Genomic DNA, 12,541 nt, shown 5'->3' on the forward strand with positions numbered 1-12,541 from the left:
TCAAAATGAAAACGTCTAAGAAGAAAAAAGAACGATCCAATTTTTTTTTACTTCAGCCTTTATCCTGTTTCAATGATATATTTAGATGATTTTGGTGAAATTCGAGAAAAATGTCGTCGAAGCTTTTTTTTTCTGACGTTTACCTCTGGATAAGTAGACGTTAAATTTAGATAAACATCCTAACCTTGTACATTTCTTTTGTGAATCCGAAGTATCGGATTTTGTGGGAGGAAAAATACCAGACGTGATTCTTTTATTTCTAGTTCGAACTACGCGGTACTGCAGATGCACAAATCCACCCGCTGTGTCGTCCCGGCACGTCTTCTCGTCTCCGCACCAGCCGCTTTTCCTTTCCAAAGGGTTTTGTCGCAATTAAAGTCGAGTAATACTCGACTCACTTCCTAATTTCATACTTCTCCTGATAAGATCTACCTCTGATCTGAGATTTACAATAATGACTTTTTTAGTCTCAATCCAGAACTCCTCGCTAAGTAAAAAGTAAGAAAATGGCACGGCGTAGTACGGGGAGAAGACGTGAAGGACACAGCGGGCGGATTTTTGCATTTGCAGAACCGAGTTCGGACTAGAAATAATCACCGCACTTTTAGTATTTTTATCTTTTAAATATCACTTTTAGTATTTTTTATCTATATTATCTATTCTATATATTCTATACTATATATCTACATATTTTTCATCTATATCTATTTATTTATTATTTATTTGTATTTATACTTATATGTATATTTTATTATATTTATTTTTATATTTGTTTTTTATTATTTTTATTTATTTGTCTCACAAATTTCGATAATCTCACGGTCGGACTTCACAAAGAAAATATACAAAGTTTGAGTTTTCTTTCGTTCTATTTCTGTACGTCACCTTTGGAAACGTCCAAAAATAGACCGAAAGAACGGAAAGAAAGAAAAATCACCACCAATTTTCCATACTGAGTTAGATAATTGAGGCAGTGGAAATGAAGGAAAGCCTATCTCATAGCTTTAAGACAGATTTCCTAACTTAGCCGCGTATGATTCGAGAATAATGGGGGCCGCAGCAGCAGCAGCAGCTTCAATCAAGAATCGTCCAGCCCATCTTCCCACTGAATTTATGCACTTTTTAGTGGAAAAATAAAAATTGGAACAAGAAAAAAACTGTGGAAATGCTCTGCGAAATTCTTCCCGAAACATAGGACTTATTCCATTCAACAGAGTTTTTTTTTCGGTCGTGATTGCAATCGTAGATGGGATACTGGGCCTTCTTTGAGATTCCATATTTTTCTGTATGTGAAATTATTTCGTGATTGTAATTTTTGGACGGGATAGTAGAACACTGGATTCACTAGGAGAACTTCACTTCATTTTTTTTTTCAAAAAAAAATTCCATTAAAAAAAGCGATTTTGAAGGAAACCAGTTTAATTATCCTCCCAAAAATTGGAAGAGGCTCTGGTGCTTTTTTTTCTGACACTATTTATTGAAAATCTATATTAACTTTGGTTAGAAATGTAAAACCACGAAAATGAGAGAACAATTTGCAAAAATACAAGGATTCGGTGGTTGCAGAAACTATTTTCTATCATATTTGAGAAAAAAAGATCGTGATTACTCCGAGAAATTGGGATTCAAAACTTCCATAAAACGTGGGATGATGAATCGGAGCTTATGTATACCTAAAGTGCAGGATAACTATGTCTGGAGATTTGAAATTGAAAATTTGATGGAAATAGCCACGAGTACGTTAGAAAACTAATGAGAACGGGGGAATGGTTGAGTTGATTGGGATTATTCCAGAAGGGCTTCAGCACTTAAACATCCCTCGATCCTCCTAACTCCTATCATTTTATCTGAACGTGTAACATAGCGCAGGGGTAAGAGGACCCGCGCTGCGACTGCACGGCGAATGGTTCGAAACCGCATTAGGCCAACAAAGTATTTGATCTTCTCGGGGATCGATAAATTGGTCCCGGACCTGTTTGGTAGGATAAAAATTGACTTGGTTCAGCGGCTGGCACCACCCCCAATTCATTTTAATTATTTTCCGCACACTTGCATAAGGAAATATTACTTGTTAATTTGCGCGCATAAAACTTCGAACGATTTTGAATTGAAATCGAAGGTCCCATGACTGGTAGGTCCCATGCGGATTGATTAATGCCAAACCCTTAATTCTTCACTCTTTATCATTTGAATCTACTACTAACCGGAAATATTTCTTAGTAATGTGGTCCCTTAAAAGAAATAAAGTCCTGGGACAATCCTGGACTTTATTCCTTTTTTCCTTCCTGGAAAAAACGGTACAGTCGAATACGCGTATTGATGACTATACAACAGATACGAAACATTGAAAAGAAAAAAAAAATCGATCGATTATTTCTGGAGATTTTTCGTAAACTGCGAAGGTTTCGCCCGTTTCCGTAGTGCCGTAGTGGTGAACGAGAAAGAAAGACACTTCCATTGCAATCTATAGTTGCCCTATAAGATTTTTTTTTTGGGGCGGAATTTTCCTCCTGAAAATCAAATTTCCAGAAGAAAGGGATGGAACAAAATTGATAACATTATTTGGAATCTCATCAAATTAAAAGCTTTTGGTGGATGTCCTGGGATGGTGTCTGAGCTTATTCCACGCTTATAACTTTCAAATTCAGTATTTTTATTGCTCTGCTGCACATATATTCAATATTAATGGTACAATTTTTGAAAAAAAAAACCTCCTTTGATTTATGACTCGTATCGTGGATTAGCTCAGATGATCTGCGTGGGCCATTGTCCGGGTATAATATATGAATGTACGAAAAAAATTGTCTTTAAAATTGTAAAAAGTCCTTTTTGGAGGCCATGAATTTGGATTAATTATATGTGATAGCTGTAACGTTTTGGAACAAATTCTCCATTTTGGAATTTTTTAAATTTATGGATCTAACTTTTCTGGAACAAATGGCTGTGGGTTTGAAGAGAGAGTAAAATTGTTTTTGCCTTCTGTTCCCTATAACGTAAGAAGGATCCTTCTAAGAAATGGAGGTTGTACAGTAGTTAAAAAAAATATATGTATATAAAACATCTGTTTATATGTATATATAAAATATATGTATATATGTACATATAAGCTTTACGTATCAGAGTAACTAGAACGATATTGAATGACAATAAAATAAAATCGCATGTCGAGGATTTCGTCCGTAAAAATTTTTTTCAATATCATTAAATGACAGAATGTTCATTTTTTCCCAAAATATTCTGTTTTGAATCTAGGAGAAAGGCTATTTCTTTACAGAAACATCTGTAACTTAGCCGTATGAACTCTGTTTTTCAACTAAATCGCTGATTAAGTGTTTTGTTTACATAGTTTCATAGAAAATTTTTGTAAATTTTTGCGAGAAAAGAAAATTGAAGCAGTATTTCCAAGCGATCAAAGAATTTTTCATTTGTGAATGAGAGCATAGAAGACGACTAGTGAATGAGGCAGTTGCAATGGTTAACTGCTATTTTTTGACCATTGAAAATGTGTCGATGATACTCATCGAAAACTGGATCGAGAGCGAAATATGCAGTCGTTTTTGAGACATTGATTGGTTGAAGAGATCCATATCTCTTATTTAATAATTGTTAATACTTTATATTTGTATTTTATTATACTATACATCATTATTTATTATAAATTTTATGCTTTATTCTTTATATATTTAATTAATTGGTTATGCTGGCGGTGCTACTCCGGAAGGGAGTAATCCTTGTGCTTTCTTCGCACTTGAGCCTCCTCTTTGTAGATTTGAGGTTACGTCTGAGGAAAAAAACGAAATTACTTGAATACCTGATAATAAGATATGATGAGCGCATGATGTGAATTTAGGAGCTACAAAATAAATCCCTTCCGTAGAAATTCGATTCAAAACATGGAGTGTTCTCAAATATTGTTAAGAAATACTACAAAATTAGAGATAGAGATAATTAGAGGGAGATATAATTAGAGGGAAATTATTGGGTCCAGGTCTTGCGACGAACTTCGAATATCTCTAGGAGCCTCTTTCCACACTCACGCTACGAGTGACTAAGGTTAAAAACATCACCCCACGAATCTGAGGTGGTGCGGTTTTCAGGTGGAGTATTCGTATACGGGATAGTGGATTATGGAGAGGAGGGTGATTCCGTCCATTTCTTTCTAATTGCCGTAAAAAAAAACGGCCCGGAAAATACGGCTTCGGGCGTTCCGGCGCGCCATTTTCCACAACGAGTTCGATTGGAGCGCGCCAGCCATGTGCACTCGTCGCATTTTCCGCGCCGTTTTTTACGGAAATTAGGAAGAAATGGACGGGGCACCCCTCTCTCCATAATCTACGATACGAATACTCCACCTGAAATCCGTACCACTCCAGATTCGTGGAGTGATGCCTTCAAATGTGCGAAAGAAATCATGTAACGGTGTTAAACTAGGATCGACAACTACAGGAATATATCGAGGGCATAGATGAGTCGGGTTTGAAATCTAATACTTCAATTTACCTCGAAAATAATACCAAGAGAAGTCAGCCAACGCGCCCCCACATAGGTGACATAGCAGATCGCTACTGAAACAGTGAATAATGGGCTAATCGCCTCGATATTATGAGGGGAGAACTCATCTCCCGGTAATGAGTAGTTGTGCAGAAAAAAGGTCACTCCTCGTCCTCATCTCTCTCTTTCTCTCTCTCTCTTTCTCTCTGCTAATAGACGTTGAGTCATTATTTACATAATTTCAAAAACTACACCATCCTACGCAATTTCTTATAGCTTCCGCACTGTCTGCCGTATATAATTGATAAGTTGAAAAAAAAAAACGGTAACTATAGCTCATTTCGTTTGCGTGCTGAATAAAAAGAAAAATAAATGGGACCTACGCAAAGAAGCTATGCACATATTTCAAGGATGCCATAAGCTGTGTAATGATAGTTGGTAATTTTTCGACAAATAAGGAAACATCTTTTTTTTGCGTGGTAGGAATTGGATATGTATATGATAGGCAAAATTGAATATGTATATGATTTCTAAGTGAGAAGGTTAAATAAAGGAATTTTCGGGGAACTTACAGCTTGGATGCTCAATTTCTTTTTGTAGTAAAAGTTAACGAATGATAACGAAGAAATATCCACTCACATAGGTGCCAATAAATCCTTCCGAGGCAGTTCCTTGACGCCTCCAAGGCCGTCACTACAGTAAATTCCGTCCTCGAATCCGTCCGATGTCGATGTTTGGCGAATGTTTCTTAATTACCTAGCATAGCTAGCTACAGTATATTTTGTTCGGAATACTGTACCAGGGTAGACTAAGTTAGAGAATAATCTGTTGGTATCACGTCCATATGCTCCATTTTTTGTACAAACCTCGCTGCCATTCCATAAATATCTGTCGTTTCTTAGTTCCTCTAAAATTTAGGTGCTTTTTTTGCGTTTCCCTCCTTTTTTTCTCATGTGACGAACACGTGACCACATGAAGTTTTGAAAAAAAAATTCCTGAAGTTCCGAAATTTCTCGACTCTGAAAAATAACGCATAATTTTCAGGAGGTGATTTCTTGAATGCATTCTGGGCATGGCACGATTTGACGAGTTTTATTATTGCACTGGCTGCGTTCACATCGTTTTGGTCTGTACTTACCGCAGCACTAATCCATGTGAGCAGGATCTCTTTCCTTTTTTTACTTTGCTTTTCACATCTCTCAATTTTCACTCGGTGGTTTTTGTCCTTTGAAAATTGAGTTGTTTTTTTAAGTTTCAATGGTATGTGGAGGCTCTTGGAATGGTCTCGTTGCTTGTCGAAGCAAGCCTAGGCGCTCCACAATTGATACGAAATTGGCAGCGAAAGTCCACGCAAGGAATGAGGTGATTTTTGGGCGAAAATTATCACATCCATATTTATTTTATTATTATTGATAATTTACTACTTATCTCGCTCTATTGTTTTTATTTTAATAATATTATTATTTATTTTAATATTTATTATGTTATTTTTATTTATTTACTACTCATTATTACCTTATTTATTTTTATTTATTATTTTTTATTTTAATATTAGTCTAAAATCATGTAAACAAAAACATTTTTCTAGCATACCTATGGTTTTGGCGTGGCTTTGCGGAGATCTTGCTAAAACGGGATACTTTGTCGCTACTGGTAGTCCATTGCAGTTTTGGGTTTGCGCCATATTACAGGTTTGTTTTTTTTTTTAGTTTTTGATTAGATTTTAATCGCTGTATTTCAGTTTTTTTTTTCTTCATACTATTTGTTTTTATCACTTTTGTTACTTATTTCCCTATTAACCGAGGCTGGGCGGAGCTAATTGTCTCTAAAAAATCAAACTCGATGACGTCATTATTTACTCAATTTCAATTTTTCAAGTCTTCACCTTAGTTTTTTTCTAGCACGTTGAAAGGTTACACTTTCTCCATCTTCTTCACAAATTTCAAAAATTTTCTTCAATTCAACAAACAAAATCAAAATCTTTTTTTGTTCTTCGGTGTTCTTGGGAAAAAGTGCTGAAATTGAATCAATTCTGGATGTGTGCCTCTCCGTATTCTCCTTGAATATTTCTTCTGAGTAGTGTAATTGAATCAGTTTGACTGTCGAGTAAACATTTCTGACGTTCGTTCACCGATGCTCCAACGTAAGTCAAAGCAGGGCTATCGACGGGATCAAACTACATGCTTTCTCGGAAACTTCTGATCTAACTATGGAAGTTATATTTCTATTAGCAATGGATGAAATAAAGGGGTTTCTTTTAAGTTCTTAATTTATTTTAAGGATTTTTATTTCATTAGTGTTTTTGTCAACTTAGTTTTTAATTTGTTCCAAGAGTATGAAAGAATTTAATTTTAGTTTTGTTGTTTTATTTTTTTCTGATATTTTATGGTATTGCTTTGCTTAATTTTTTATTTTATTATATATTTTTAATTTGCTGCATATCACTGCTCATCACATTTTTCGTATTTTTCATACTGCAGTATCACAGGATTGTCTCTGCTTTTTTTCCTAACATTGTTTTCCTGAAAAAAATCGATAATTACTAGCTTTTCCTTCCTTTACTACTTTATTTGTCCTCATTTTAGATCTCAATCGACATATTCATCCTTGGCCAAGTGTTTGTGTACCGGAAGAACACTGGCAGTTCAGAGTTACCGTACAGCTCGAGTTCACCAGTTCATTCAGTAGTGGATTGATTTTATTGATTTTTAGGCGATTTAAATAATCTCAGATAGATTTTCTTGAGGCTTTATTCCGATAGCGCAAAACAAATGTTTGTTTCCATTTCCATACTATACATACTCGAATGCAATCGAATGTTGTTGAACCCTGATTTGTTTTCTGCTGATCTGAACCGCGGACATGATTTTCCATCTAATCATGTCTAGAACTACTTACTTTGATCTTCAATCGATCAAAGACGATTTAGTTAGACGATTCAGAAGAGCGCCAACGTTAGTATTAAGGAATTTACTCTCATTTTTGTATTTTATGTTTTGTAAATCTAGTGAATGGCTTTAATTGTGTACTATGTTCTGTTTTTTTTTTCGCCTCATTTACGCTACTCATTAGCAATGACTTTCCGTACTCGGTTGTGACCAGGATTTTTTTGTTTTGCTTCGCTCTGCTCTGCTTCATCCGTGTAGAGCAGCTGATTTAGGCTATGAATAGTTTTGTTCGTCGTTTTCGTTTACTCGTTCCTCTTTTCTCTTTTTTTTTCATGTCATTTTTTTTTCTTTTGAGATTTCATGTCCTGTGCTTCTTTTCTGTGATACACACATATAACGTTACCCAAATCCAATTATATACATACATAGAGCTTGCTGCGCTTAGTAGACCGAATTATTGTGCCTTTAGAATCTTTACACTACGTGCGATTTTTTTTCCTCCTCATTAGAACATTATTTTAAAAGAAAGATTTTGAAGAAAATTTCAATTTTAGAATACGCAATCGTGTCGCAAACGTCTCATTTCTGTATACTTTCCTTCCTTCGTTCCTCGATGTTGATGATCCCAATGACAATTAAATTAAAATGTTTTCTCATCTTTTTTTTCTTTTTGTTCTGGGTGCCAGGTGTTGTTTTCTCGCAGTTTTATTCCACAATTTGCTAATAATATATGTGTACGGAGCGCTAGTAGCGCAACAAAATGAAGCATTCTAATTCGAAATCTCTGTATATGTGTGTATGTCGAACGAAATAGACGTCAAGATATCGTGTAAAAAGTGAGGTTTTCCAGAAGAAATTTTCTTATATTGCTTTGTTTTGTACACATCGACAATTTACTTTTATTGTTACATAAAAACCTATGTTTCAAATGAAATCCGTGGAAAATTTAACAAAGTGAATTCTAAAGTAGATCTAGTAAATTTTGTCGCTGATGTTAGTAATCATAATTGAACAGGAGATCTTCCAATTCCTTTCGAGTTTTCCTCTTTTAATCTTAAAAAAATGTATGAAAAATGCATTGAAAAACCTATTATTTTGACCGATTATTTCAGCTATTATTAAATTTCAATAAATTTGAAATGATCCCTGCCGTCATAGGGATATTTTGAATTCTTTGACATAGATTACCTCTCAAGAGCTGCTCCTTTAGTTAGATTGAGTTAAATCCTTAAGGTCCACCCTAAAAGGAAGCTACTCGTGTTTCTACGAGTACAGAATCTTTGCGAAGATAATTGTTTCCATAGTTTCACTGCTCTGCACGAAATTGTAAAGGACAGGTAGGTGTCAAAGCGGAGCATGACGTCAGAACAGATCCAAGATCCATGATGGCAGAGTCGTTTTTTTTAAGATAGCGTATGGTGAAATTTACGATATCGGAATCTCTCATGGACAATACAAGGTTCACGCCGTACATAGATTACCAGTAGGCGCGTCTTCACGCTCAACAATTCCCAATCGTCCAAAAAGAACGACGTGGGACACGGCTCGCGGACGCGGGTGGCCTTGTAAGGCGTTGTAGAAGTTTCCCTGGCCTTATGTCTGGAGGATTGGGAGGATTTGAGCGCAAAGCACATGCTTATAATCTACACCTCAAACCATTTATTGTCCTAGAGAGATACCAAAATCCTCAATCTCGTTATACGTTGCCATAAAAAACTGTCAAGAAATTGACGTAATACGGAATTCCTAGGGGAACCGTAGAGTTCAGGTTGTGGATTACGAAAACTGGCTCAATGGCTCCGCTCAATTTCCTCTAATCATGGTAAGCAATGGCGGTGGGAGACGGTGTTCTCTCCTATGAAATCACTGGCATCGCGCCACCCTTGTGGACGCTCCGCATCTGCGTGCGAGCGGTCAAAAATCCATGAAGTCTTCTCTCTTGCTCCTTGTTATCGAGAAATTCTTTTGTACGAGAAAATATTCCTTGGAAATGACGTAAAAATCCCCTGTACCTCTCTGTTTAGCCTTAGTGAATTGGCTTTCCTTCGAATAGAACATAATTAGAGCTCTGAAATTCAATCAGTATTACTAAAGGTGACCGGCGGCAAGGAAAAACCAACGATGAGCAGAGAAGCAACGAAACGCTACGAGACAATCAAACATCTCGGTGAAGGGCAGGTTGGTTGTTTTTTTTTTCTTCTCTGGAATCTTTCTGTGGAAATTTGAATAGCGATAAAGCAGTTCTTTTAGTTTGCCAACGTCTACAAGGCGAAAGATAAAGAAACGGGTGATTTTGTAGCTATAAAGAAGGTAGGACCATCAATCATACTGTAAAACTGTACTGTTGACAGCTGACGCTACAGTGCCTCGATTCAGATCAAATTAGGATCCAGAGCTGAAGCAAAGGATGGAATTAATAGGACAGCATTGAGAGAAATCAAATTACTACAAGAGATTCATCATGATAACATTATAGGAGTAAGTTCTTTTTTTTTTTGTTTTTTCTTCGTTTTTTTGAAAAAATACCGTGAAAGAGCTGATTTTCCAGCTACGCGATGTTATCGGATCCAGAACTAATATACAGCTAGTTTTTGACTTTATGGAAACAGATCTTGAGGTGATTGCTGTGCAGTTTGTTTATCTTGTTTATTTACGTGTTGTTTACTTATTTGTGGCAAGAAAAGGAGTAGTTTGTTTACAGCATGTTGTCAAAGATCGAGACATCATTCTAATGCCTCCACATATCAAAAATATGGCTATGCAGACATTGCTTGGCCTGGAGTATCTGCATGCGCACTGGATTCTTCACAGGGTAAGTAGTCGGAAAATTTTCTAAACATTTAAAAAAAAAATTTCTTCACATTTTTCCCTCTATGTCACATTTTTTAAGGATCTGAAACCTAATAACTTATTGATGAATAGTGCTGGCCGTATAAAATTGGCCGATTTTGGTTTGGCACGGTTTTTCGGCTCTCCTAATAAGGTTTATACTCATCAGGTAGGGATGTTTTCTTCTCTTTTTTTTTCTTCGATGTGTTTTTTTATTTGTTTGTTTATTATTATTTATTATTTGTTTTACTTTCCAATCCAAGATTCAACTGTGAACTGTTCCAGGTTGTCACTCGTTGGTATCGTGCTCCGGAGCTAATTTGGGGAGCACGCGCCTATGGGACTGGAATAGATATGTGGGCTATCGGTTGTATAATCGCTGAGCTTTTACTGCGGGTAATTTTTTTTCTGTGTTAGTGAGGATTTTTTAAGGGCAACTATTTATTTTTATTCACTCATATAAATCTCGTAATTGAAGAGAAAAAAGCGATTGCGTAGGCTTAAAATCTCTTAGAACCTGACTCTTTGGTGTTATCGTGGCCCAAAAGAAGGTCCCATTGCCCAGTACTTTGGTAAAAATCTAAAATCTGCAGTCGGCGCCGAATATTTTTGACCAGATTGCCGCGAAATGCTTCCTACTGGAGCATAGCTGAGAAAAAAGGGGGTGTGCGTGCCTAGCGAGAAAAGACGCGAGTTCCGTCGGACGCGTCGCGGTCGTTTGGCTTGAGAAATTTTGCACTGACTATGTGCACTATTTATGTTGTTTTTATTTATATATGTATTTATTTATTTTCGTACTTTCCCTATTTGTATGTGAATATCCGTACCTTTAATTTGGTTGCAACGTTCAATCTCTCACTATTACTATTTTTTATTCCGTGGAACTCTCCTTTGATAGCCTACATCACACGGATCTGAAGTAGAATACCAAGAAAAGCATATTTTTGAGCATTACGGTATATCACTGCACTGTTTATTAAAGTTATAAGTCAAGTATAGCACTGTTTATTAAAGTTCGAATTGAAGTTCGCTTAATTTAGGTCCCCTTATTCCCCGGTGAGTCAGATCTGGATCAGTTGGTCAAAATTGGTCACATACTTGGGACACCATGCGTTGAAGATTGGCCAGCGATGGTGAATCTTCCAGATTATATTGAGATGAAGTGAGTTTTTGAACGACGATGTTAGCAAAATTTTTAGATTTATTCAGTTAAAATTACCTTATGATCTGTGATCTACGTCCAGAGAACAACAAGGAATCAATCTTCGTCACGTTTTTACCGCAGCCGGTGATGACTTGATCGATTTGCTCCTTGGTTGCTTCCATTACGATCCGTTGAAGAGATTTACCGCCTCGGATGCATTACAGTGCCCGTATTTCACGTGAGTCCACTCAGATCGCTTTGAAACATTTGTTGTGACTTATTTATTGTTTACTTGTTCCTTTTATTTATTTAATTATGCACCATTGTCCGTGAAAAACAAGGAGGCGGAAGCTAAAATGCCAAGCAATCTCTTTGGATACTAAAAGTTCCAGAAATGTCAGTGTTTTTTCACGGGTTTTTCTCCGTTTCAAAACCGGGATTCATTTCCACGGACAGATGTAAAATAGGGAGAAGAAGAAGAATGCTGGATGTTTTTTTATTACTTTTTCTTATTTTCTACTGTTTTTTTCACTGAAAAGGCCATTTTCACTTCGGAGTGTTCAAGATGAGGTAGGACCCTTCTACCTAGGAGAAGTCCGGCTCCGATCTATCGGATCTATGGACTACAGTGACTCAAAAATATACAGAACTTACATAGGAACGATTTCTGATAGAATTATATCCTCTGATGGAATTATATAAAATCGATACGTCTCCTATTTCCTATCCTTCTTATGGAATTATATAAGATCAGTAAGTTTCTGTTTCCAGTAATGAACCGTTGTGTTGTCTGGACGAGGAACTACCGTTACCGGCTCGTGCCGGTGGAGGTCCACAGATGAAACGTCGCCGATTACGAGACGAATCACCACCTCGCTTGAATTTGTGATAAGTTCATCCTGGCAGTACGGTAGTTACATTCACATCTGATGCTCATTTCTTGATGATCCTCTTAATTACCATTCTTACTGGTTGTCTTTCTTATCCGTGCGTTCAGAAATGTATGAGATGAAATATTTCTGTTTTTTATACGTTGTTTTTTTTTATGTTAGTTATAAATTTAAATAGTATCCTTTATTCTTTTTTTCCCTCGATATGGCTGTGAGTAATGCTTTCTGGAAGGGATATGAACATGCCTGAGGCTACTATTCTAGGCCTCAAACTACTCATATTTCACACGCTTCCCACT

General features: G+C 36.4%; 1 protein-coding gene across 4 annotated transcripts in view; it reads left to right on the forward strand.

Moving 5' to 3' along the window:
• The window catches only part of RB195_004251 (uncharacterized protein), a gene marked incomplete at both ends in the record, with an annotated part of 36,810 nt that extends 24,569 nt beyond the window's left edge, over window positions 1-12,241 (forward strand). For 2 of the 4 annotated variants that reach the window (XM_064181307.1, XM_064181308.1), the window contains 14 exons: window positions 5,536-5,645; window positions 5,744-5,853; window positions 6,080-6,182; window positions 7,077-7,178; window positions 9,474-9,557; window positions 9,630-9,689; window positions 9,756-9,857; window positions 9,928-9,996; window positions 10,081-10,191; window positions 10,270-10,377; window positions 10,494-10,604; window positions 11,249-11,370; window positions 11,453-11,590; window positions 12,124-12,241. In XM_064181307.1, the coding sequence (XP_064033276.1) occupies window positions 5,536-5,645; window positions 5,744-5,853; window positions 6,080-6,182; window positions 7,077-7,178; window positions 9,474-9,557; window positions 9,630-9,689; window positions 9,756-9,857; window positions 9,928-9,996; window positions 10,081-10,191; window positions 10,270-10,377; window positions 10,494-10,604; window positions 11,249-11,370; window positions 11,453-11,590; window positions 12,124-12,241 (1,448 nt within the window). Of the gene's footprint in view, window positions 1-5,535; window positions 5,646-5,743; window positions 5,854-6,079; window positions 6,183-7,076; window positions 7,188-8,139; window positions 8,176-9,473; window positions 9,558-9,629; window positions 9,690-9,755; window positions 9,858-9,927; window positions 9,997-10,080; window positions 10,192-10,269; window positions 10,378-10,493; window positions 10,605-11,248; window positions 11,371-11,452; window positions 11,591-12,123 lie in introns of those variants that run through there. The other 2 variants (XM_064181306.1, XM_064181305.1) reach the window with 2 other exon arrangements.
• Between the last annotated feature and the right edge of the window lie 300 nt (window positions 12,242-12,541).

Source organism: Necator americanus, chromosome I (genome assembly GCF_031761385.1).
Source record: "Necator americanus strain Aroian chromosome I, whole genome shotgun sequence".
NCBI lineage: Eukaryota > Metazoa > Nematoda > Chromadorea > Rhabditida > Ancylostomatidae > Necator > Necator americanus.